The following is a 27482-nucleotide window of genomic DNA, read 5'->3' as shown; positions in this document are numbered from 1 at the left end:
GCTTTCTCTGTTGTGTAACCCACCTCTGAGCCCCCGCAACTTTTCTAAGCACATTAGAGAGGAATTATGGGTATGCCTCACGTAATTACTGAAGAGATGCCCACAGAAAAGGCTCTCCCAAGGGACATAGCGGTTGTTATTATTATCATCATTAGCGCTATAGCACGACGGTGGAATAAATGTTCTGGATCTGAATTGTAGGACAATTGCTTATTAATCCAGTACCTTGCAATTTTATGCCTCAACAACAGGCACCAAGCAATACCCCCCCCCCCCCCCCCCCCCGTAAGGTATACTACATGTGACTTTACTTTATTCTTTCACCTTATCGAGATGCTGGAGTTCTAATTAATCCACTAACAGGAGTAAAAGAGAGCATCTTGGGATGCCCGGTGATAAACCTGTGATGGAATCTAACAAGCACCCCCAGCTGTGCTTTCTTCTCCGTCAACGTCTCGGCATCTCTCAGGTGTTTGCTTTGATTGCATTAAACAGTGCATTTCATTTTGCAGTCCAGCTGAGAGCTTTCCACGCTTCTTGCCTTTCCGGAAATGGTTCAACTTGCGATTATGAAGAGCCTGCACAAATTGAAGACCATTCAGGGCACTTTAAAACCTCAGGGAGTACATGTACGTATATATTCTGATTTATATATATATATTTTGGTAAGCCATGTCTTAATGCTTGACTGTCCTCTCCCTGGTGCTTTTCCTCTGCAGTTCGTGAAATGTCACAGACAGCTGCCACATATTTTAGCATGCAGTCCAGGTAGCGTTGGAATGTCTAAAGGCTCCCCTGTGCAGAATAGGAAGAAAATCCGAAGGTCTCTTCTGTGATTATAGAAAAGTGATAATCTGCAGTCAGACAAAGAAAACTAGAAAATAAGATGGACATGTTACAGGTTTTTGCCTTAAAATGTTGTTTTTAATAAAAGAAAAGACACACATGGTGTGTCTTTGTCTATAACTAAGTTGTTTAGGTATACTGTTTTGGGGGCGGCAATATTTCCTGTCAGAACTTTGGTACAGGTGTCTCTGTCTGATATTGACGGTGCTTGGAGGCAGATATGGACTTTGGACTTTGTGTCGGTTCTGTTCGTACGGTATTCTGCTGTTTTCAACCATTCTGGCCCATTTCTCTCAGAGTTAAACCCAGAAGGAGCAGCAAGGCAGCTAAAATCCCACCCCACTTGACCACACCTCTACCTTTGTGCACACGATTAGTCATTCTGGAATTGAAAATGCTGCTTCTCAAACTGTGTCAACAGTCAGAAAATCTTTTGTTGTCCATAGTGTGTTACTTTGTTAACCCTTGTGCTATCTTAGATGACCCCACCCTTCCATTCTTGTGTTTCTTCCTACCATGACAAAGGTGGATAAAGGTGGAAAGATTTCATGTAATCCATGGACACCAGTGAAGATCACAAATCATTGAAGAAAAAAGGTTCAGCACACTGTCTAGTGGGTCTAGATGACCCAACTCCCAATGTTAAAGTGCCTAGGATAGCACAAGGGTTAAAGTGGTAATATTGTCTTTCACTATAGACAAACATTAATATTGTTTATTTTCCATACTTCAAACCCATTTTGTTAACTTCTTGTGACCTCACACTTTCTGGTTTTTTTTTAAACACATCCTTCAATTTCAGTTCTTTATTTAGAACGGCTTGCAATTCTCAAACCATCCCATGGCTACAGAGATATTCTAACAATGCCCAGGTTGAAGAAACAAGATTTTTTCAGAATTACTTTTTTTATTCCACAAATATTTATAATGAGCCCTCTGGTGTTAGACAGGTAGGAGCAAATCTCATTATAACAACCCAACACAATTTACAGTCTGTTTGTTTCTTAACAAGGAAAAATAGGGAAAATGATTGTAGTGTCCATAACCTGATTTTCTAAATCATGCTCATGTTTAAAACCTTGAAAATAGAATTTGTAAGGGCTGATTAATAAGGCACACAGGCTTTTATTTAAAGCCTGCTCCCACTCAGTATCAATGACCAACTGAAAAAAATGTTCCTGTTTCTGTGGAGGTTGCTCTCATGATGCAGCCAGACATCACCTTCGGATGACTGTAGGTGTTGGAGTATAGATGAGTGAGAGGCGGATAGGGTTCCTCCTTAACACAAGTGAGTCAGCCTACGGAAATTTGCCTGGTTACTGTCTTCTTTTTTCCCCCCTCCTCCTCACTTTCTAAGTTAGTGGAGGTTTGTCACTCTTTTCTTACACTCTGTTGCAGGTAGATTTGGCTGATAATGAAACAGTGTTAATGAAAAGTGAAAACAACATCTGTTGCTCATTTTTCTTCTTCGCTTATCTTCTTTTGCATGTGAAAGTCAAGCAAGATGGCTTTCAGTAGCGGTGGTAAAGAAAGAAGTGTTAGTTAGGGAGCATCTTCATCTCTGACAAAAATTGAATATTTAAAAGCTGGTGTGCTGTATCGACTCCCAGTTGAAGAGAGTTGTAAAAGACGTGTCCCTACTGATGCTCGAAACAGACTCATTTTCTTACCGAGATGGAAAAAAAAGCCTTTCAACCTTCATCTGTTCTTCCATGCTGAGAACAAGGGAACCTTTCACTTTGAGTGGAGCATTTAAGTGTAAGAGAGAGTGAGAAAGAAGCAGGCGGAGGGAGAGTGAAGTAGACAGTGAGCAAGGTTTGGGAAGCGTTTCGTGGCTCAGTGTGTTGAGACTGTCCCATTGCTCGGGCTCAGCGATGCCAACTGCTCCAAGGGAAGCTGCCTGCTGAGCGCTGTCTACTAGCTGACATTCTGAGAAGATTTAAGAAAACATGAAATGGGCACTTTTGGATAATGCTAACCTCATTTGTGCTGGTGACATTTCTAAACTTTTTGAGATTTAACCCAAAAGAAACACTCTCAGAGAGTACCTTTGAGACACTGATGTTCCTGCTGACGGGAATCAGCAAGTCTGGGCTGAGCTTAGCTTACATCGTCACACATAAATCCTGACAGCATTTCAGTCACTGTTTGTAGCTTGAAAGCACACAGGAGACATTTGCCTCTACTTGCAGCTTTCTTTGTTTATCACTCAGTGATCAGCAGGAAACAGTAGCATTAATAAATAACAGTAAAATGGTTTCTTTGTGGCTTTTTGTGTAAATATGCCTGACGTGGGTTTAATACAGACACAATAAGCAGTTCAATGTTGAAATATTTTATGTGAAAAAGCTTAAAAAACTGTAATCCTCTCTAGGAAAAAGACACTACAATACCTGGTTAAAAAAAAAAACTTTTTTGCAAAAAACAGCTTTTCAGTTTATTTCTGAAAGAAACTCTCTCAGTTCTAATAAGGAAAGTTCCACCTTTGCTCAATTTTAAGCTTTTCTTTTTCTTGAACAAAATTGTTCCTAACCAAAATAAAAGGTTTTAGAATTAAAGACTTACAAATAAACCAATATTTTTTTTAATCATGATAAATCTAAAACTAAATTAATTTTTGAACTTGTGAAAAGAAAACAAATTGATTCAGTAGGCTGGCAGTGATACTCATCCCTTATCATACAAAAGTCCTACTTATGACCACCCCACAGAAAATGTCCAGCATTTCAACAATAAATAAAAAAAAGAGGATTTTTGTCTAAAAGGTTACAGCTGCCTGCCTGTTTCAGAGCTGTTCCATTTCAAGGTGAGCTCCCTGGTGGCGCCTTTCCTGAAAATTAAGTATTTTCCATGGTATAATTAAATGGTGACCTTCCTGACCTGTGAACCTGTACCAGACCTCAGATGCATATTAAGAGATTAGGAGACTTGGATCCATTAACTAAATGCTCACACAAGCGGACACACAAACTCCTGCCCTCGTGCACACAATGATGAGGCAATAAACAGTGACAGCATCTTAATTATCACCTTCCCTGAGTTGTTAAAGCACAGTCGTCTACATTATCATTCGATTCTTCATCCTGTAAATTCAGGGCATATCTCATTAATTTTTTTTTTTTTTTTTAATATCTCATTAATTTTTAATCAATTACTAGCTGGCACCATAAAGGTGTAGATAATGACAAGGAAAGGGTCCAGATGTCTCTTAAGGGGCTAATTCAAGCAGATTAATTTGTGATCTTTAAGTTTTGGAGAAATTTGGCAGCATGTGACTCGGAGATGGTGCCTGTTACTTCAGTAATGTGGAAATCAGCAGCTTTACTGAAACAAATTAATAAATGTAGAATCTGATCACCATAAGAGGATTTGAAATGCTGCTATAACTTTGTCTTTATGCTTTTCAATGGCACATAAATTGAAGTGGAGAACACTTTGACAGGGGGAACAGAGGTGGAAAAGTGTTGAGCCTTTTTAAATTTCAACAAATGGAGATTTCAGTTTTGGTCCGAAATAAATCTTTTAGCTATGTTAATATTGCATTAAAGAGGTAAGATTTTTTTGTTCATAAGTAATTTATGAGGACTATAATTTCCAACTCTATGGCTGCTTAAATTATGGCATTTTACAAATCTTTAGTCACTTCCTGCTGAGCAGGAACATCCAAAACCCACGTTCAGTTTTACAGGTTTTAGCTGATTTCAGCCAAGCAAAGCCATCACTTAACTCAGATCAGCATAAAGCCACAGCCCTCACTTCGACACCTTTTCAGCAAACCAGACATGAATCCTTATTAATGTGTGATGCTTTGATATGTACAACAGTTTAAACTAAAGTGGCTTAGCCAAAGAGGAGGTCTGCATTTTAAACAAAATCACAGCAGCTCTTAATCTTGGCCCCGAATAAAGGCAGAACAAAAGAAATCAATAGCATTAAAATGTAATTCTCACTCTCACTTATCTTTGTCTCCTTCTGGGGTATCAGAAAGAGTGAAAATAGAAGCCTTAAAAAAGCCTAATTCATACTGGAAGCCAAAATGTCAGCAAACTGCACGCTTGTGAGGAATTGTGTCTTGGCCCACGCTCTCTAGTTCAGGGAACCTTCAGTGCCCTGAGCTACAGTGAGCTTAAGACTAGTCATCCAACCAGATGTGCCAGCTCTTCGTTACAGCCTGTCAACCATTCAACCACTGAGTAAAATCTAACCATATTGACCAGATTTATGACTTGAGTGTTTTTCAGCAGCTCAACCATACGCACCAACTGCATGCCAAATACTCCAATGACATATTACACTTCATTTCATATCTCTCGCCTCTGTCCATTTCTGTATATATCCGCCTGCGCAACAGGGATAAATCACTTCCCAGCCAGCTTATTACATGAAATGAAGGAATTCATCATGGTGACAGTCAGCCATTGCTAGGAATTCACTATGATTTATCTTGCAGAAATTGATTGATTCATTAACACTAAGAGAACAGAGTTTGGCTTCAGGGACAGTGACACGCACCTTGCTGCATGCCGCTGTACACGCTGGAGCAAAATATTTTCAGGGCAGACGTAAAGTCTTCCCCTGTTTTACATTGCAAGCTTTTATGTGAACAACCCGGAGCAATCACACATTTCACCCCTTGTGCTATCCTAGGCACTTTAACGTTGGGAGTTGGGTCATCTAGACCCACTAGACAGTGCTCTGAACCTTTTTTCTTCAATGATTTGTGATCTTCACTGGTGTCCATGGATTACATGAAATCTTTCCACCTTTATCCACCTTTGTCATGGTAGGGAGAACACGTCAATGTAAGGGTGGGGTCATCTAAGATAGCACAAGGGATAAATGCATTCCTAATAACATGAGTAGAGGTTCAGACATGTGCCCGCCACTCCTTTCCCTTGTACAAGTTGTAATATTGCAAAAAAGGTTTGGTTGGGTCTAAAGTAATAATAAATTACTTTATTCGCACATTAATTATTTTATTTTAAATAGATGAAGTCTATTTAAAATAAATGAGCCCAGAAAACAAACACACTGAGAAATTCAGGAAAACCTCTCTCTTTTTGAAGAAAAATAGGATATTTTTTGCAATGAGTTATGAAATGACAGTTAAGTGAATTTATGTGATTTTTCATGCAACTGTCCGTTCCTCTTTTTTTCTCTCCATCCTATCATCTGCCACTTTTACAGGACAGCATGTCTAGAGTTTCATTTTGATCTCAAATAAACTTCTTTAGTTTTGATTGGTCATTGTGTTTTTTTTTAGTTTCCAGCAAAAGAGAAAAAAAAGATTTCTGTTTCTGAATTTTCATCTTTGGGCTAATTGGAATTTAATACTGAATGACATTTTTCACAAAAACCATCGCAGAGTCAACATTTAATCATATCAGTGCTAAGCTCTGTGAAAAAAGGGCAAAACTGAGGCTTTCTTGTTTGTTGCCAGAGATTCCCACTGCCAACATTTCTTTACTGTTAACTGGCCTCCGAGCTGATTAACAGTGTTTACCAGATGGAAGACAAGAAATTTAGCATTCTTTAATTTGACTTTTAACGTTTTAAGCCATCTAATCTCCCAATGAGATCTGCAAATGCTACACACACTAATGATCACATAGCAGTTTTAATATAGAACACACACATGTTAAATAGTAAATTAGTTCAAAAGGTAATATTTGACTAAATTATTGATGGATTCAGAAAACTGTAAAATTAATATATAAAATCATCACTTTCGAAAAAGTCAAAATATGAATTGAGATATGTTTTTTCTTTTACAATAGAACTTTGGTAAAATTCCAAACCATAGCAAATTTCGACCAATTCATCAAAGACCCACTCCGATGAAAATCATTGGTGTTTCTAATATGTTATTGTGGCACTTTTCTTATGATGGAGGACATATATAAAAATAAATCATCTTAAAGTTGCATTTCTACGTATGTCTTTATTCAAATCATTGTGAATCAAGAGCAGATGAAAAAATGCAGTCAGAAAAAGCTTTCAGCTGTGATTTAGAAGCAAGCCACAAGCTCCCTGCTGCGCACAGATGTATTTAATTGCAGATAAATAGATCCATGGATGTCTTTGTTTTCCTTGTTTGTGCCGACATCTGACTCAAAACTGCACGCCTTGATAGCTCCAATATTGCTTGCCATTTTGTTGCCATTTGTATGGTTAGGTTGGGGTTGTGGGGGGCAGTAAGCTGAGAGAGAATGTAAGCAAATGGATGATGGGAAGCGGGGACAGGCTTACTGTGCACCAACAGTCCTGCCTGTAACTCAGAGGTGAATTTCTTTTTTTTTTGTTTTTTTTTTTTTTTTTTAACTTGTCCTGTCCAACAGCTGGGCAGACAGACGAGAGCTGAGGGCCTCTTGTGTTGGACATATTTTGCTTTAACAAGAGGGGTTATTAATCTTCTGACAAACCAAAGGTATGTCTGAATAAACCCCTTTTGTAATTGAGGCCAAACTTTATTAATTTCAATCATGTCTGAAAATCTTTGGTGTTGGACCGGACGGAAAAGGAAAGAGGGGAAGAAGAGAGAGGGACGCTAGAGAGAGGGGGGGGGTAGGGGGTGATAATAGGAGGGGAAGGGGGATAAGACCATGAAGCAGCATACAGCAACAAGTTTACTGGTTGCTAATCATTATGGTAAGGTTCAAATGCAGTACAAAAAGGGCGGGGCCCGTCCACACACACACTCAAATGTTATAAACACACCTGCTAGCTGCAAAAATGTCCACCTGTCGACATGTACACAAAACAGATAGTGTTCACACACGCATACTTATGCCTTAAAACCAACTAGTGTGAAACATTTCAGTCATTCAGTCATGCAAGCTATTAGTGCAAAGGTGAGCTAACACCAGTGCTCAGGTGAGGTTTTATGTTCTTCTAAAATGGATGGTGGAACGTGAAAAGAAGGAGGGAGAGTGCCCAGCCATCCCCACCCCAAGACCCCCACCGCAGCAGCAGCGGCAGCCGGAATCCCCCCAACGCCACACGGGAACCGGCAGGGAACAACCGCCGCCCGGGCGACCAAGCCCGCCACCCAGGCCAGGGCCAGCAGGGCCGCCGCAAGGCCCCCAGAGCCAGAGGCCAGGGAAGCACGGAGGGAAAGAGAGCGCCGCCCCAGCCCAACCAGGAGAGCAGCCCCCCCGCCGCGCCGGGAGAACCCAACGCAGAGCCCCACCGGAGAAGGACGCCCACAGCCCCAAACGAGCACCCCACCACCACCCAGGAGTTCCGGGCATCCCCCCGCCCCAACCCCAGGTACGAGCCAGGACCCCCCAAGGGAGACCCGCTCCGCACTCCAGGCAGCCATCCGCCCGGCCCACGGTTGGTCCAGGGAGGAGCGAGGCAGGGGGCCCGCCGCCCCCGCCCAGGAGGGGGGTACCCCGGGGAAAAAAAGAGGGCCCACAAGGGGTGTTATAAATATGGCCCGACCAGGCTCGGCCACAGTTGGAAATTTGGCGGGGCCCAGCACTCAGGAGCAAGGACCAGAACCCAGAGAAATTCAGAGGTGAATTTCTAATGAACATCTGCCGCCCTGCAGAAGCTATGTCCTAGAAATTGACACGTTTTTTAAATTATTTTATTTTGGCTGAAAATGGCATAATCATATTTAAAAGACCATTGGAAACCTTTTAAAACAGATGAAAAGATGATTGGAGTGGGACTTTAAGATCTAATGTATTTTTTTAAAGGAATTAATATATTTTTATGGATTTTATCTAGAGGATAAAGAAAATTTAGTTTAATGATATGAGATTAGCACTAAAAACCTTTCTTATCCTGTTGAGTCCTTTTTTTGCAGCTGAATGGCATCACAGGCATGAAGACTACAATGTGTGTTAACGGCTTTAGAGAAACTCTGCTAATTTTCTAAAGGTTTCAGATCTGGAAATGATTCATTTTACTTCAAAGATTGAGGGCAGGTCTAATGACATTTTAGTTTTTAAAAGGGAACACTTCCGCCTCAGCTGCAGCCACAAAAGACAGGAGACATTTCAAACAATTTTAGCATAATCAAGAAGCTGCTGTTGCATGCAACTGCATTTGAATAGACCGAACCGGCTGCAAAATGTACAGCAGTTTACTGCCTGCAAAATGGGTTAATAATTGAGATTCTTTAAGGGGTTCGCAGCTATAAGCACAAAAGTGTCATAGCTGTGTAACTAGTGGGGATTTACTTGGTTCATGTTGTGATCAACCATCTGTTGCTGAGCTCTGAGAGCTGCCGTCTAATTTGATTTGTGTGCAAGAAACAGCTGGCAAAAATTGTTATTGCATTTCCTTCCATTTAGAGTGCATAGCTGTTGACAGATCAGAGCAATAATGTGAAAACTAATGTGCAAATTACTCCATAGATGAGATTATTGCAAGATAAACCACTTTGGAACATTGTTTAACCAAAGACAAAACCTGTGTGCGCTATCCAAGCCTGAAAGTTTCATTAAAAAAATAAAAAATGCAATCGGTAAATGCAAAAATATCTTGAAAAGTTTCCTCTTTTCCTGCCTGAATACTTTAATCCCCTTCATTTTTGCATTCTGAAAAATCCTAACGCATACTTTCATCTAAAAAATGAACCTCTTTTGCTGCTGCTCTATGTAAATTATGCACTCTGAATGTGGATATGTATTGAAAGAGAGGGGAAGGCAGGCAGTGAGAAAAGTAAAATGGAGACATTCTAATAAAGGTATTAAAGTGAAAGATAGCGCCACAGTTTGTGTGTCGGGATGTGCTTGAAAGACAGAGAAGAACTGATGAGTCTCTAACAAGCAGCTTTATCAGAGAGAGGAATGATCTGCCAGGCGGGATCTTTCTTTTGACCTACCTTGGCGAGCAATGGCTGAATGGGTGGATGGATAGACGGAGAGAGACTGAGGAGAGGAATAGGGGGAGAGCTTCCACTGAAGTGCTGTTCCGAGGCTCCTTTTTTCATTCCCTGTCAAGGCGGCGTCTGTCTGATGGAAGAACATCACTTATCTTCTTGCTCTGATCCGGCGGTCATGATATGGAGCACCACCAGTACACAGCCAATGACCAGGGAAATGAAGCGGAGGACGCGATGGATAAAGAAGTTTCACTCTGCTGCTTTTTGCGGCAGACCACCTTTATCTGCTCCTAACATTTTTCATTCAAGTGTTCAAAAAAAGAGATACTTATGTGGAAAATGTAGTTGAGGTGGACCTTTATGTTGCAGAAAATTGCATTAACCTTTTACTACTTTGGATTAAATATTCACTAAATGTCAACACAACTCCGTTTTTCCAATAAGATGATTTTCCTTTGAAGAAAGATTTTCCGCGGTTGCTTTTCTTGCATTCTGCCTTTCCCGCTCCTGCCTCCTCTCCTCCCTCCATCACAGAGCTTAGTGCGTGCGTTTGTGCGCATGTTGTGTTCAATCCCAAATTGCTGTGCAACCGGACGATTTCACAGTCCGCCGTGGATGCACAGATCAAATTTACAGGTATCTAGGGGCACTACTGATGAGAAGATTGTTTTTCGTTTAATTGCCCACTTGACTATAGAACTGAGAACTACAATCCGAGACAACACATGGTAATTATGTTCTGATGCAGATGTGAGTTTTCTGTCATTTATTTCTTCATTTTGTTACAAACTAAAGCACAGGACGACAAAACATGTTTGGCACAGGATGTAGGCCTATGAGAAAGCATTCATGTGGGCTCAAAACAAAGTCAGGATTAATTAGCAACACTGACCTGTGTCCTTCACTACATCTCATATTTAATCTTGTTGATGAAGTCTAACTTTGGTGACAGACTCAACGTGTATTCGGTCTGTGATTGGTTCTTTCCGCAGATCATTAAATTAGAAAATGAAGAAATCACTCTCAGGTAAAAAAAAAAAAAAGCATTTTCGTTTTAAGGAATTTAATTATTTAGCTGCTGTATTGTTTTATTGGTGCTTTCTCAACAAAAAAGCTTTTCCAGTTATTCTATTTTGCATGATTTTGCTCTGGGATGTTGAAAGGCTGGAAGTTATCGTAGAAATAGAAGCTAAAGCCTCCAGACTACAAAATAATCATTGTCATGAATGTTTTTGTGTGGGGAAAGTCATAGGCCAGAGTTTGTGAAGACAGATTTAACAGCCTTGTTTGCAACAAATTATTTCAATAATTTCTACTATGTGGGTCATTTTTCTATATTTGTTCCACCGACAGTAAAAATAAATGACAGTGAACCCTCTCCCTCGCTTGTGTTACCACATCAAGATGTTATCCCCAGCTTAAAAGCTTATCAAGGAGACAGTAATGATATTGAGTGACTATATTGTGTGTTTTGATGGATATCGCTGAGAGTAATCTAATACCAAATTGTGTTCCAGCTCTCATATTGTTCTGATTTTAGTGCCCACAAATAACTGCACTCCCTCTCCCCTAATTCCTGACCCCCGCTCCAACCTGCACCTCCTGCCTCGCTTGTAGCCATTTGTCATAGTGATGATGCTTTCCCACAGGTACGTTGCAAACCCATTTCAGCGTTTCATGAAACAAAAATAGATTATCATTGTCCAGTGTGTGTTAGGCCCAAAATTAAACCAGTGGTACATCGTTCACAGTGCTGCATTTTCAAAACTTTCCATTCTTTGTGGGAAATATTTTTGTTTTTATGGATCTGCTAAGATTCTAAGTGGTGGGCAATTAACTTCCTAGGTGAAGACAGATCTATAAGCATAGTGAATGTTAACAACAAGGACTGCTTTTATCACCGCTTTTCACGCAATCTATGGCTGCAGTTCAATCATTACTGTGAGCAATGCTGAAGAAAAAGGCTCTCCCAGAGGAGTCACATTGATGCTATCTGTATGCAAACACATCAAAGTCTCAGCCGAAATGTAAATAGATGTTTAGAGTTTATAGCACAAAATAAAAACAGCCAATGGAGTTTATTCTAATCAAAATCTATTTTTTTCTTTATCTTGTGACGCATAATTTCGCATAATTTTGACGCATAATTTGCGTCCCATTTGTCAATTAAAAACTGTAAAAAATGACTTTAGTTGTGCAACAACAAAATGTTCCAATCAAATTCCATTCTGAGCCCTTCCATCATTTCACAATGCTGTTTTGTCCTTGCTTCTACAAAACAAGGTCAGCTGCTTAGTGTCCAAGCTTACATCATTATTACAGGAAATTAATCATTAGCCAATGGATTTTTCTGTCTCTTTGCGTTTACGTTGACACAAAAATTGTCTTTGAGAAAAAGAAATGAATGCTATAAAATCATCATTATAGCAGTGCTTAATTTAAAAGCCAGTGTCTATTTTTGTAAGGTGCATGGTGAAAAAAACATTTAGTCCTGTCATTGTAAATCCCTAATACTGGTCATAATTGAGGACAGCTTGCAGTGAACCATAAAAATGTGTGCAAGAAAATAGAGGTTAGAGAATAACAAAGGTCAATATGATCAATAAGGCATAGTTTGACTGATTGAGGCTGGATTGGAGCTGAATCTGTTGAAGCAGTTTGAGTCTTCACAATCTACTCAAAATACCATCCATCCACAACCGCTTCAATCTAAAATTACAATTAAAATAAAAAACATTTTGTGTACATTTACAAACTGTAGCAATGAATGTGATGTTTAATACAAACAGGAACACTAAATGACGGTTTCTACACGTTGCTCCAGATTTTCTTTCCGACTGACAAATGTGATTAATAGATGCCTGATCATAAACTATGAAAGTTAAGCCAAACATTGTGCGTCATTCCAGCAGATCTTGCCTTCCATCAGATGCAATTCAGGGCCTTGCAGACAATTTAAGCATGATTTGTCAGCGAGTTGGCCTCTGTGTTTTTTGCATCACATCTCCTGTGAACTATACAAATGTTTGGTTAGAAACGATGATATTTTTATACTGACAGTGTGCATTGAGACATTTTTGCAGGGCTCACAGCACTCAATTGATTGCTTCAGGTAAAGTGTGTTTTCAGAGACTTGCTCTATAATGCGGTTCGAAAAGGAAGCTTTGTGGTTTTCAATGTACAATTTAGGAGTTCATTTCACCATCCCACTCTCATTTAGACTGAGCAGTGACCTGTGTCATATGTACACTGAATAGAGGTCAGGCTAACACTTGCTGTGTGGCAGGATGCAGGAAAGGGCAGATTGGACTTATTGGTTGTGCTGGGTCACAGCTTTGGAAATTTAGCAGAACTCAAATACAGTGCAGGCACCAGGATTAATGCAACAGATTAAAAGCAGTAAAAATACATTTTGATTACTTAGTGTTTGGTGGGACATGCATTTTGCACTTAGGCCTTCAGTGACATCCTTCTCTGTCTTATCTATATTGATGCACCTTGCAGTATCATCAACATTAAACCAAGGTTCAAGAATCCATATAGACTCAAAGTTGAACATCAGTCACTGAGGTGAAGCAGACTTTGAAGGTTGCTTTGCATTGTATTCACTCATGTATGTAAAGTCCTCCTTTGCAGTGCAGTAACAACATTAAAGTGACACAACACTAAAAACTGAACAAAATACCAAACCAGACTAACAAGAACTCCAACAAACCAAAACCTTGACAGCCACTAAAACATAGAGCAAACAACAAAACACTTCTATAAATTATTTGGAGTCATCTGAGGGGATATTTGATTTAGTTCTGCATGTTTTATGTAATATTTTGAAAGTTTATGTTCACAAGAACATGTTTTTAAAAATTAAACTCCTCCTTAATTTATTTCACAAGGACATTTGCTTATATTTTGCCTCACATGAATATATAAAAAGTTAAAATACAAGAACCATTTCCAATTTTGTATATTATAGACTAATAAGTTAAACTCCTATAATGTCGAATTATTTATGGATTTTTGTTCTTCCACTTTTCTTTCTTTTTGTTTGTTCTTAAGATTTGAGCAAAATATCAGTGGTTGTTAGTAAAGTTCAATAGAAGTCCATTATTTCATGTTTTTCTCTGACTGACTGCAATCATGGTGGATGTAATGTAATTAAAGTGTGTTAAAGTTGGACTTTTAATCCAATAATAAATAATGGATAATTAATTACTTCCAATTAATCATTTATTAATATTTTGGGTGTTTCTTTGTTGAGTCTGGTGGTCTTTAGATGACTTTCGGCCTGGAAAACCATGACTCTAGCAAGACTGGCAGATTAAATGATGATTCAAAGCAATTTTTAAAAAGTGGTCAAATGAAGCAGAGTGATCGAGCGGCTGTAAAAAGTAGAAAAGGCAAAGAGAAAGTAAGACATTCGTTGCCAAACTGCCAAAAGGTCCGAAAGACAGCTAAAATAAGAAAAACAAGAACTGAATAAAAGAAAACTCCTAAAAAAAACAGTTTTGTTTGCCCTCTTTAGTAAATCCTGACAAATGAAAGAAAAGACAGAACATCCTCATTTGTTTCTTGTAGGAAGTGAGGGATTAGTGCATTTAATACATGTCATGTTTTTCTAAGTAAAAATAATGTATATACCATAAAATACATTTCTTTAACATTTAAATGTGATTTCAGTTTTTAAATTCTTATCAAAACATTTCGATTCTTGACATTGACATTGTGTAAAACTGTTCCAGTAAAGAAGTTATTGGACATTTTACCCTATAACTAAGTATTTCAAATATAATAATTAGTACAACTGCTGCAGAGGGCCCCATGATATTGTTCCCCTGGGGGCCCCAAACTGTTAAATTTGCCACTGTCCAAAGGTAAATATATTATCATCTATTTGGATATAGTTTGCTCTGAAAGGCTGAAGAATAGTGTGATATAGGCCCTTAAAATAAAATAAAAATAAAAATCCTTTTTCATTTTACTTCTTTTTACTGACTATATGGCTTAACCACAGAGTTTAACTGTGCTGTGCTTCCTTAACACTTTAGACTAATCCTAGCAGCTGTTTCTGTTCATTTGCTGGATGGAGGCAGAAATAGTCACAAACAAACAAGCTCGAGCAGAAAGCTGTGCCATACTCAGACTTTTGCTCCAAAAAAAAAAAAAAAAGATCAAGTTAGGGGTTATTTCTTTACTATTACCGGTCCTTATCCAATCACAGGACGCATACATGTCGTGTTTTGTGTAAAGCATAGACATATGGAGTAAAGCCTGCCTGCTGGCCTTGGTATCACAGACAGAAATTTGATAGACTATTGCAATTGCCTACCTCTGCTGCTTACTGTAAATCACACAGCAGCCTGTTTTGTGAATTCTGAAGGCCTTGGGCAAATTTCATAGAAGATGACAGCACAAGCTGCCGGAAATATGATTGGTCATCTGAAGACCATAACTTACAATAATTTACAAAATTGTCAGCAGCTGAACCAAGAGGATAGGATATTAGTTTTTATGTAATGCAATTTGAATTACATATGTATACAGTACAGACTAAAAGTTTGGACACACCTTCTCATTTAAAGACTTTTCTTTATTTTCATGCTTTGAAAATTGTAGATTCACACTGAAGGATCAAAACTATGACTAAACTCATGTGGAATTGTGTCATGGTTTTGATGTCTTTGCCTCAGTTTTTGCTTCCTTTTGTTTCTGTCATGTTGGAGTTCTGTTTCCTGTCTTATTTTGGAAGGTTTCCTGTTTTGTCATGCTTTTGAGTTTTACTTCCCTGGTCCCAATCTCTTCTGATCATGTTCACCTGTGTCTTGTCAGTCCTGTTTTGTATTTACAGTAAGTCTGTACTGTATTTTTCATAATACTTTTTGGCCAGTAGAGAAACCTTTGCAGACCTGTATGCCCCACCACAGCTTTGTTTTAATAAATCTCTTCATAAAGTTGGTATCACTGTATTTTAGGTATTCTTTGCTAACACCTAAAACTATTTCTCCTATTTGTTGTTTAGAAGAATAAACAGGCACCTGTTTTAGCTTTAGATTGATTTTTCCTGATAATAAAACTTCTTTGTGAGATAAATTCAGAAAAGTTATGCTAAATCCTAAAAAGTTTCAAAAGTGATTAGCATTCTTTGTGCTTTACCATGATCCTTCCAACTTCTTTCATGTCCAAACTGTGTTTTTGTTTAAGTTTTGTTGATATCTTTCTTTTTTTCTAAAAAACCATGATGATAGTAAAAGCTTGAACTGACATTGAAGCTGTAATGCTTGCCGGCTCTCCCAGTTCCATCAGTCCCTCCAGTGGGCTTGAGTTTGACAGTGGGTCTTCGTGGTCTATGACACGGGGAGTTATACATGCCAGGATATTACAGAGGCCTTCCTAATCCGGTCTGTCACGCTGCTCCCTCTGGAGTGGGGTAATTTCATGCTGCTGAACTGGTATTGATAGAGCCATGGTAAATGAGGCACGCAGCAATCGTTAACTTTAATAACCATAAAGATGAGAGCATCAGAGTCGTACAGGCCCATGAGAGGAAACCCATACAGGTGATTAAGAATCGACCAGGGCCAAGGCCAACATGCACCTTGCATCTTTTATTCCGACTAATGGAATTAGTTGTTAACGATGTCAAGACTATTACATGCAATGGTGCTATACTTTTGGTTAACTGGATCTTGTTGCCAACTATCCAACCCTATTGCAAAAAGGGTTCACCAGTTGTTGTTTTTTTTTGGTCTGATTTTAGATGCTTTTTTTCCCTGAATGTCCTCTAATTTTACACACTTCATTAGGTGGGTTTTCTGTGGGCGGGTGGATGTGTAGGAGAGTGGGATTCAGCATTCTGGAAGAGTACTGCTGAATTCAGAAATACCAGTGAAGGGGAAAAAAACAACGTTCACTCGTGTGACTTCAGTATAGCTGGGTCAGTGGTTCCTGTCAGTCAGCTTGAGCTCTAGAGTGTCTTTTTCCCCCCTCTTGTTTCCCTCCCTCCCTAAGGTTTGTGGTAGCTCCAGGCACTACTGTAGCAGCTATGTCCACTTGTTTGTCTACTTCCATTACTGTGGGTGATGCTGCCCCAGGAGGAAAGTGGAATCCAGGCCGCAGACGAGTTAAGTGAGAAACCAGCCTGAAGCCCTCACGCTGGCTGAGGTCAAAGAAACCATACGGATCACTGCAACAGGGCACTGATGGGCACTTGATAAATGGTGAATCCACCCCAGCTGATGATGCCCTACTGACGCAGGGAGCAAAGAACATAAATGAATGAATAAATAAATACACACACACAAAAATTAGCAATGCGTGAGTATAATGTTTTTTATTATTTTTGGCAGTAGTTAGTCCCACAGACAGCCTGGAAACTGGCTATTTTTCCCACTACTTTAGATGCTTTTAGTGGTGAATAGTGTGAACCAATCTTGTGGACATCTTTCTTGAGGTTAACCTTTATTATTTATCGGCAAAGTTTGTCATTTGTTCTTGATAGATTTCCTTTGGAGGGAGAAGTAAGCTGCTTTCCACTACATGCTACCACCCAGTTCAAATGAATTATGCTTATGTTTAAGTCCCTGAGGTTACTACTTGTTAAAGCTTAACCCTAATCTGTCATACACACAAAAATTTTCAATACGCATTTTCCACTCAACTTGCTGTATGTATCCTTGCATCTTAACCTTCCTTTTTTTCATTCCAAGACATGTTAAACTATTGGGATGACTTTGTAAAGAGAAAACAGCTCTCCCTCCTCTTTAATATTAAATTTTGCGTACTATTCACTGTTATTTGTACTACTAGAGAAGTGTTGGGCTTTAAGATGTAAATAAGGGCTGTGTAATTTGTGATAAAATATCCAAACCTTGTTATCTGCCAAAAGAAAACCATAAAACTTTGCTTGACACTTTAAAAAAATCTTTTGGAATTCAAAAATAGTACTTTGTAGCAAGTTAAAACAATATCTGAAGTCATCAAGAGTATAGGAAATTCCAACTTGATCTTTAAATGATGAAAAGCCTAATTCTGAAGAAACATCGTTAAACATATATGGATGGGGACAGCCGGCCCAAAGTCACTTTGAAGAACTTGCTTCATGTGATTGATGCCCTCCTTTCTCCCTCCAAATTATAAAGGAAATAAACATTAAGAACTTTACAGACAACGAAATGCCAGACTGAACATCAGAAGCATAAAAAGCAGTTATATTTCATTATGCATGTGTTCACAGAGGGAAAAGTTGGCAAAACGAACAACTCCATAAACAATCTGGCTCTAGATAAAACTTACTACGAGTACGTTCAAAGTGTCTTTTGTCACTTTTAACGACTGTGAGAATTCCATTCTCTTTCTCAGATATGAGTCATTTTCAACAGCAATTTGAAGAGCAGCTGTTACTCCACTGCGCGAACAATAACTAAGGGTCAAATTTACATGTCTTACATCTGCGCATGTGTACTTACTCACCAAAACTCCTGCTGAGATTGAAACTGGCAATTAGAAGTTTGGAGACAAAAGATGAGTGTCAGTTGCACAGGTATAAAGAGGGGAAAAAAACAAGTCGCAGATACGGAGAGATTATGGGTAAAGCTTGGTTGGTGGTTGATACTGCACAGAAACCGTCTTTTTTGCAAAGCAAAGAAAGCAGTGCACAATGCAGGCAGTAACAGCAAGTGTGTGCTGCCTACCTTGTTTTGACAAGTCCTTGAGAGGCTAAAGTTTTCTTGACAGCTGTGTCCCTTCACTTCGACATATGGTATTGCTGAATAACTGCAGCAGTGAGAGGAGGAGGCTGAGGTATGGAAGAAGAACAGAGAGAGGAAACACAAAAAAGCCAGACTTGTTTATCCCAAAACAGCCATTACAGCTTTCAACCACTCTGCATATATTAGTGTTCTTGGTGCCAAACGAGTGAGGAGTTTAAGGAGTTTTTTTGTTTTTTGTTTTTTCAAAGCGCATCACTACATTCATATTTACTATATGTTTGTCATCCAAACTTTTGCTTTTTTGTGTGTGATTCCATGTGATTTTTGCAAGCTCAAAGTCTTTAGGGACTGCAGAGAATTCTGTCATGCTTGGGTGACCTTGAGCCAAGGAAGAGCGATGGTAAATACAGTTAAGGACTATGTGTTGTACGTTTTGACAAAAATCTACTTGCAGTATCAGCAGGGCTTTAGACCATCTAAAGTTCTCTGCATTGAAACATGAAACCTCTCTGGTTTCAGCGCACCCCTCCCCAGATAAAACCTCACAAATTCAACTTATAACAACTTACTTTTCACTACCCCACTAACCCTTCATTTATTGAATTTGTCCATCACCCTAATAATCTTCCCCTCTCATGTCTTTCACGTCAGATTCTTGGAAGGAATCACATTTTTTCTTGCAGTTAGTATTTCTCCATCGACTTGAGAGCCTCATCGTCAGTGACAGCAGTAATTCTAGGCCGCCTGACAGATACCACAAACCACGGTCTATTTCAGCATGAAGTGTGATGATAGACACTTTACACTTGTTTTCAGTCAGTTGAACATTTATTCGCTATAGTGCAGCAAAACAAACACAAGCTTTACAAACGCTCTTGAAAATGTGATCCATGAAAACACAGAAATTGTTAAAAAAAGTCTTTCTTAACACGACTTTTAAAATGTGTTTCATTCATGTACCACTGAAGCTACACACATTCTCCTATGGTATACTTTTAAAACAGAGCGGCAATAGAAATTACTTCAAAAATGTGTCAGTGCAAGGGATCAAACAGGCAAATGAGGGTGGATGTACAGGTACGTAAGATATTTTAAAGACTTTAAATTACAATGAAAAATGTACCAATAGTGATTCTTGAAAGGAGTCTACGTAACAAAATGAGCTTCAACTTAATCAAATAAAAAGAAAAACTAACCAAAAAACTAGGTGATAAACTGAACACATCGAAGTCACATTCCAAGCATCTTTTGATCTATTTTAAAATTGTTCCCAGTCATCTTTTAATTATGATTGTGTTGTTTTTAGCCAGAATCAAAAAAGCTGTGTCATTTTATAGTTTCTGCAGAGTGACAGGAGTTCTTCAGAAATTAGCCTGAGTTGTGTGCTGGGAGTAAGCCTGTACTCATTTCCCATCATACCTTTGTTTACACTCTATGCTGCACGCTTACAGCCCCTCACACCACCAAGATAATATTAGCGGTGGAGCACAAGTGCCGAACAACATCTAAGCTATCCAGCTGTACAATTTGGAGCCAGATGCCAGCTCAGATGAGGAAAACAAAGACGTCCATGGATCTATTTATCTGCAAGTAGATGCAACAGAATTGATCGGAGCAGAGAGCTTGTGGCCTGCCGATTGTAATTTGTACATAACTAAAAGCTTTTTGTAACAGCTTTTTTTTGTCTGCTTCTGATTAACCACAATTTAAATAAAGAAATACTCAGAAACACAGTTTTAATCTTAATTTTCTTTATAAACTTCCTTCGTTGTGAGATAAGTGCTACAAGATGTTAAAAACACCAAAACCACAATTTTGATTGGAGAGGATCAGTGAACATATACTTACTGTGTGACACAAATATTTTAACTGAAACACAACAAAAACTAGTAGTTTGAAAATGAGTGCTTCAGTGGAGCAAAAAATAAATAAAACTGAATGCACAAAAAATAAATTGGATCCTTAATTTACAAGCTTCACCGTAACAGTCCATTTTTCCTCCTTGAAAGGGTTAACAGATGGTGGATGCTAATTTGCTCCCTCTCTTTCTTGAAGGCATGCTCCCCAGAGTTCATCTTTTGGTCTGGTCTGACAGGTTGGCTCCTGTAGCAGAATCTACCGGAAGCAGGAGCAATCAGCAACCTGCTCATGAATACTGTTTTTCTCTCTTTAACAGATGATAGCAATCATATATAACTGTAAACGTATCTAAAAATGCACACTACAAAAAAGTCAAATTAGTATTTAATGCTAAATTAGCTGTATTGTGGAACGTTTTCTTGTGCTAAAATGCAAAGGAACTTTCTTTGGCTGAAACTAAATAGAACTAAGGTAGGCAGTACATGAAGGCGATCGCCATTTTGCTTCTGGCTGCATGTGTCATTGGCACATCGAGACACACCTTCCACTAATGAAAGAATTTGATGTCAAACAGTTCATTAAACAATACACTCACTAAAACATGTTCACTAAATGAGTTTCATTCTTTGTTTTAGACAGAAAAAAAAACATTAAAGGATGTAAAGGACAAGATTAACAGCAATTCAAGACTCGTAGTCACAAGGCAAGATGCAAACAATTGATTACTATTTTCATGTTTTGTGTTTTCCACGGGAGTTTTATATCATTTCAGAAATAAATTAACTCTTTTGTAAAGCAAAACAATTGAGCAAAGGGGAAACCCTTTTCTGAGTAACAGAGACTTAGAGAATTACTGCTCTTATTAGTTACCAGATCGAAAACCAGATGCAATAGTCTTTATCAAGTTTAATGAAGCTTACCTTCATGATCATCTGTATGTTTTTTTCAGAAAACTGCTGCTAGGTTACTAACACCCACAATCATTAGTACATCATATTGTGTTGAACTTTTTCCAATTTCTCCCTGTGTAGTATGGGGTCCAATTTTAACCTGTTAATTATTTTTATGCAATCAGTGGCCTTCAACCTTCACACTCATGTGAGTTTGCAAGAACTCTGAATTTTGCAGGCCAGTGTCATATTCAAAGGGTTAAGCAGTGGAATAACTGGAATAACTCCCAAACTGTGTAATTTTATTTTTTATTTTAGACCAATAATGATATTTATTCCTTAAGACTGGCTCTTAAATTTGGCACCTAATGGCATAATGTTACAATTTCAATGTTTTAACATGCTTTTAAAAGATGTTGTGTTGTTTTTAATTGGTTTTATTTTAATTTCTTTCTGTGACTTTGTTATGGCCCAGGGCAACAAACCTGGAGAAGGTGATTATTTGTTTGTTTATCTTGCTGCAATGACATTGGTCTACCTAGATTATGCCAGACTTTGCCCCCTAAATTGATTATTCAAAAGTATTATACTTTAAAAAAATAAATAAATAGATGTTGCTTTTGTAAGTAGAACTAACAATATGAAATGAAGAAATAGAGTTTTGTTTGTTATTTTAAACAGATTGCATACAATAATTAGAATCTTTTTTTTTAATTGGTCATTGCAGGTTTTCCTTAACAAACAACATCATTTACTGCAAAATATTTCTGGCTTAAAATGATTTTAAAACTTATTTAAATTATGGTAAACAGTTTTCTTAGATTCATCTGGTTTTGCAAACCATTCCAAGCAGATGGAGCGGCATATTTAAATGTACCTCTTCCTAATTCAGTGAGGGCTTGTTGAACAGGTGCTGTTATAAAAGACTGTTTGCTTTCTCCTCACAAGAGTAGCATTGCACCTATAGTAATGAGCATGGTTGTTGTCAACGCTGAATAAACATTATCTTGGATTTCACCTGGGTTCACAGTCTGCTGCGCTTCTGTCCTGTCCTTTGTTTGTGCGTGTCAGACAGAGAGGATAGCTTGACCTGCTGTGAAAACTCAAGTTTTTCCATCAAATTTGCCTGAAAAACATAGAAAATGCACTATGCCTAAAACAATTGTATAAATAAAACAGCACGGAATGAAATAAAGGTGTTTATTGCTTAAATTACACAGTCTGATGTGTGCTACCTTCCCTGCATTTGTTAATGTAGCTGCAATATAATTATGAATTTTAAAAAATCTAAATTCATCCTTAAGGATTTTCATTGAATGTTTTCACAGAGAATTGCCAGAGAGGTTATTAGGACATAATGGACCCATTAACTTGGCGTGTCTTGAGAAAATTATATAGCAATTACATGGCACGAGCTAAAAGAGCCTTAAAAGACAATAAGATTCATCATTATGGCATATTACTTGTTAAACCTTATTTAAGCGGCTTAAACTATGTCATTTTCTGTAAATCTTTGTAAAAACTTTCCAGTAATCTCAAATCTGAAGCTATATTGTTGTGCAAAAATCTGTTAGTGCAAACCCCGGCTCACTTCCCTAAGCTGCCATCTCTCGTGCTCTATCCATCTCCTCGTTTTATAACCTCTCTCATTAACTTCTCGTAATTGGCCATCGGGCTAAGCTGAAAACAATCAAGCATTGATTTCCTTAAACATAATCACTGCATCCAGTCATATAATGACTGCTGTCACCGTAGGCTGCTGTGAGAAAAATGGCCAGTCGATGGTCCCATCGATGCCCTTCACCTCTCCTCACTAAAGGCTAGAGTGCACCGCCACCTACTCCATCTTAATGGGTTAGTTTAACCCCTTTAGCTGCCTGCCAGGTTCCAAGCACTACATCCATCACAAATGCACTCTTGTCTCAAGTTATTGTTGTCCCACATTGCTCCAGAATTCACACACAATTACCGCTGTGCAGTCAAGCTGAAAATATCAATCATTAAATGACGTTTAAAGTCACTTGCTTAAATACAAACACCTACATACTGTATTAAACCACACTTCATTATGGGGGGTTACGTCATCTCACTTTTCTCACTACCTGAAAGACATCATGTGTACTTCAATTTCCGGTTTTGCTCAACGGATGCTGTGGATTTCTGAAATATGGGTTGATCCGTGGAGGGTCATTGACAGTTGGAATGTTAAATAAATTGCCAAAAATGCCCTTGACTACCATCCATTAAGGTGAGCATAGGTGTGCCTTGCAGCCATCTTAACGGACATCATGAAAATGAAACATTCAATTGTTGTGCTTGAGGTAAGTGTACTAAGAAGCATTTGTAAGGATGACGTACACTGCGGATACTGTCTTACAATGGCCTTTTAGCTGTTAGGTAAAGCGCACTAGCTCCTTACTGACCACACACCAATGTTGTTCATAGAAAGCTGAGTGTACTCAGACCTTTCCTTCATAAGGCACCTAAACTGTACATATGATCTTTTCTGAAGGTCAGATGTTGGCTTGATTTTCATTGTGTCACAGAAGCTTAAGTACTGGTGGCTTGCTTAGTTGTACTGTTTACTCATATTTACAGTTGTCCTTGACTTTGCACTATTTTGTGCCGCAGTAGATTTGTTCAGCTTTGTTGTTGCTGCCCAGTTTCTTAGAAAGCTCCCTTAAAGCACAGAGCACTGCTTACCAAATTAACTTCCTTTATGCGAATGCAGCACCTTAAAGCATTGTTATTGATTGGATTTATTCTGGTGAAATACATTGTAAGAAGTCACAGAGTTGCTAAGGAGGTCAGTTTTTGTTGTCCATGAACTGAAATTTGCATGTAAGAGCTTTTTACACCCATCCTTTGAGTGAAGCTATCAAAGCTTCCTGAGAGCCAACTGAAGGGCTGAAATTCTTCAGTGATCTGTTTTAACTTGAAAGTAAGCTGTTTTAATGCTAGAGACCCTGTCTTAAAATATTCAGCACATTGTGGGCTTTGAGGTTTTGTCACACTTAAATGATTTTTCTCTTTTTTCACATCCATATTCTGCTGCCTTCTGCCCCCCCCCCCCGAAAAAAACCTGCGCTGTGAGAGTGACATTAATACTGCACGACATCTCGACAGGACTGCAAATGTTTGCCTTTTAATCCAGAACACGCCGGACTAAGGACTCGCCAAGACAGACATTGATGAGAATGGAAGAAGAAAAATACTGCCAAACTTGTGCAGACTGCCCACTGCTCAGTTCCGTGAGGCATTTCAAACATTTGCACAACACTCCAGCCAGAGAAAAAGCACAGCTTTTTGTCAGGCCAGCAAAGGGAAACTCATGTTCCATCTGCAACAGGAAGCCTCTTTTAAAATCGTGAAAAAGGCCTCCACAATACACAAGCCAGATGAAGTGTGGCATTTGGTTTTGTTTTTCTGCTCTCCAGCCTGTGTTGAGAAGAATAAACTCTTTGTATCCTCTCTCCTGTCCTGGGATAAGCTCCAGTTTAATTGTTGGACGCTACTGTGTGTTGCTGCAGCTGTCATAGGAAGATAAAGAGTTTTTCCTGGGGCCCGTGGAAGGAGGAGAGGTGTGATGGAGGGCCTCTCTCCTGCAGCTTCGCTTGCTGCATTAGCCTCATGCTTTATAATTGTGTGAAGGGGGCACTTCCAGTGGCTACCTCATTACTCACTGGCATGGCCAGTCTCTGGCAGCCAGACACAGCTTGTCCTGCAGCTCTCTTGCCCTGCCTGTCCCACTCATTTCAGCATCCCTGAGCTCCATCACCCCCCCGGGAAATCCTTCCCTATTGTTATTTTCACCCACCACTGCCACTGGCAAATATCACCTTTTCTTATAGCTAAATATTTTTGGCATTGTCTTTTGTCAAATGGAGCACATTGCAGTGCATCTGCTCTGACTGATGTCACCAATACTTTGGAGTTAAAGAGCTTTAGTGTGGTGTGGCCTTAGATGGTCTTGGCACAGTCACCAGCAGGGGCGGAGCTACAGGGGGAGCGAGAGGGGAGTTGGCTGGCATTTTTCTCATGATGGGGGACTAATAAAAAGTAAATGAAGTTTAAAATTGCATTTCTGAATATTTTTTATTCAAATTGTTTTAAATCAGGAGAAAATTTAAAAAATGCCATTTAAAAATGGTGTAGAAAATACACTTGGCGGGCCACAAGTTCTCTGCTCTGCTCCATTCGGATGTATCCACTTGCAGACAAATAGATCTGTGTACGTCTTCATTTTTGCTAATCTGGGCTGGCACCTGTCTCAAAACGGTACAGCTGGTAATGTTAGGTTGGGGGTATGAGGAGCTGTAAGCCTAGGGAGAGTGTGAACAGATGGATAACGAGAAGTAGGGGCGGGCTTTCATTGCACCAACGGTCCTGGCAACAACTCAGAGGTAAATTTCTAATGAACTCCTGCCGCTCAGCTGAAACTATGTCCAAAAAAATAACAGAGTTTATTTATTTATTTTTCTGGCTAAAAACAGCATAATCATAATTGAAAGACCACTGGGAATACTTTTACAATAAATCAAAAGATGATTGAACTGGGACTTTAAGCTTTGCAAAAATAACAAAAGCAATATTTTTAAAAGGAATCTTTCAAGATATTTCAAGAATTTCTACACTTTTTAAGACATTTTTTCTACAGCTTTACATAAGGAACAGTACCTCAGTTAAAATAACTGTGGTTTTAAAATTAATAACGATAACAATAATAAAACAGTTTGAAATACTTATTTTTGATACTCTCGTTTATAATGGCCTTTCACTCTCCTGCTCTCATTTGCTACCCTTACTGGGTTTTCTGCCCTCCCCCATTAAATTGTTTTCCCTTCACCACTGATCACCAGGGTCAAAAAGGCCTTCTCCAAAGCCCCGCCCATCTTTTTAAACAACATGCAGAGGAAATAAAGTCCCATTGATCCACGTTAAACATGCGATGTTCCTCATGATAGTTATCACTAACTCATTGGTATGGAGTGAGGACAGCCAACCCTGAGTGAGAAGCAATTTGATGACATAATTGAGATTCCTTGAGGGCCAATTTGTTACACATACTCTCAGTGTAAGTACCCAGCGATTAAACTGCAGCTCTCCTCACATGATATAATGAGCACTGGTTGAGTTTCACTTAGCTCATCTTTTATTCACATAATGACTTTTTGGTTGTACGTTTCCTTTCAAAACGTTTTGTATAGGAAAACTTAAAGGTCACTATTGTGCTTTGACAGCATGCCTTATCTTGATTTCTCTTAGTACCTGACAATGTCTGGCTTTTTTTTCTCTGCACAGAGGGAGGTACGTGTGAGGTGATCGCAGCTCACCGGTGCTGTAACAAGAACCGCATTGAGGAGCGCTCACAGACGGTCAAGTGCTCCTGTTTACCCGGGAAAGTGGCAGGGACGACACGCAACAAACCCTCCTGCGTGGATGGTGAGAAGGTCTTATGTATTTTCAACAAAAAGTGAAGTATTGATTCAGTAAAAAGTGTCTTGTACCATCCACCAAGAAAACATAGAGCTACGTGAAGTCATTGCATGGAGTAACTTTAAAATCCAATGTCTACACCAACGTCACTAAAAACTGTCTTAAAAGCCAAGGATGTATTCACATATTAGTAACCTAATTTTAAAAAATGGATTGTTGGTAGCCAAATATGAATTCAAGACTATTTTTTCAATAAATTAAATCATTTAAATGTTACCATCTTTTAGAGTGCATATTCCATCCATCCATATTCTCAATCCGCTTTATCCCTTTCTATCTCTTTTCGGCCTATTGTTGGTTGAAGGTGGAGTACACCCTGGACAGGTCTCCAGTATGTCGCAGGGCCACACACTGACACCTACGGGTGTCAAACTCTTTTTTTTTTCAAAACTCCTACCTTATTGGCCATTGATTACCTGGATCAGGTGTGTTTAAGCAATAAGCCGCTTTAATGGCAGGTTGGTTGGAAAACATTAAGGACACCGGCCCTCTGCTAAAGTAACCAGTTAACCTATGAAGCCAGTTTTTCGACTGTAGGAGGAAGCCAAAGGGCCTGGAAAAAACCCTCTCATGCACCCATGGACAGGAGGAACAGGCAAACTTCATAGAGAAAGGTCCCGGCTGGGATTTGAGTCAGGGCCTTCTCACTGTAAGGTGTGGACCACTGTCCCACCATGCATCCAGAATCCATATTAAATACTATAATAATCAGAAGAATTCACTCAACAGTTGAACAATAGATACACATTATATTCTAAAAATGTAAGCACACTCTAGTTCACCAGTTTTTAAGTTTTTGAAGTTAATACATAAATCAGAATAATTACAAGTTAGTTATTGTAAAAAAAA

At 38.9% G+C, this 27482-nt stretch overlaps 1 protein-coding gene across 2 annotated transcripts in view; it reads left to right on the top strand.

Moving 5' to 3' along the window:
- The window catches only part of LOC101163164 (protein FAM19A1), a 129384-nt gene that overhangs the window by 75826 nt on the left and 26076 nt on the right, over nt 1–27482 (top strand). For both annotated transcript variants that reach the window (XM_004068850.3, XM_011475064.2), the window contains exon 3: nt 26439–26579. In XM_004068850.3, coding sequence (XP_004068898.1) covers nt 26439–26579 — 141 coding nt within the window. The remainder of the gene's footprint in view (nt 1–26438; nt 26580–27482) is intronic.

This window comes from Oryzias latipes, chromosome 5 (assembly GCF_002234675.1).
Source record: "Oryzias latipes chromosome 5, ASM223467v1".
Lineage (NCBI taxonomy): Eukaryota > Metazoa > Chordata > Actinopteri > Beloniformes > Adrianichthyidae > Oryzias > Oryzias latipes.
The sequence above is the reverse complement of the archived record's forward strand: the minus strand, read 5'-3'. Positions and strand labels throughout refer to the sequence as shown.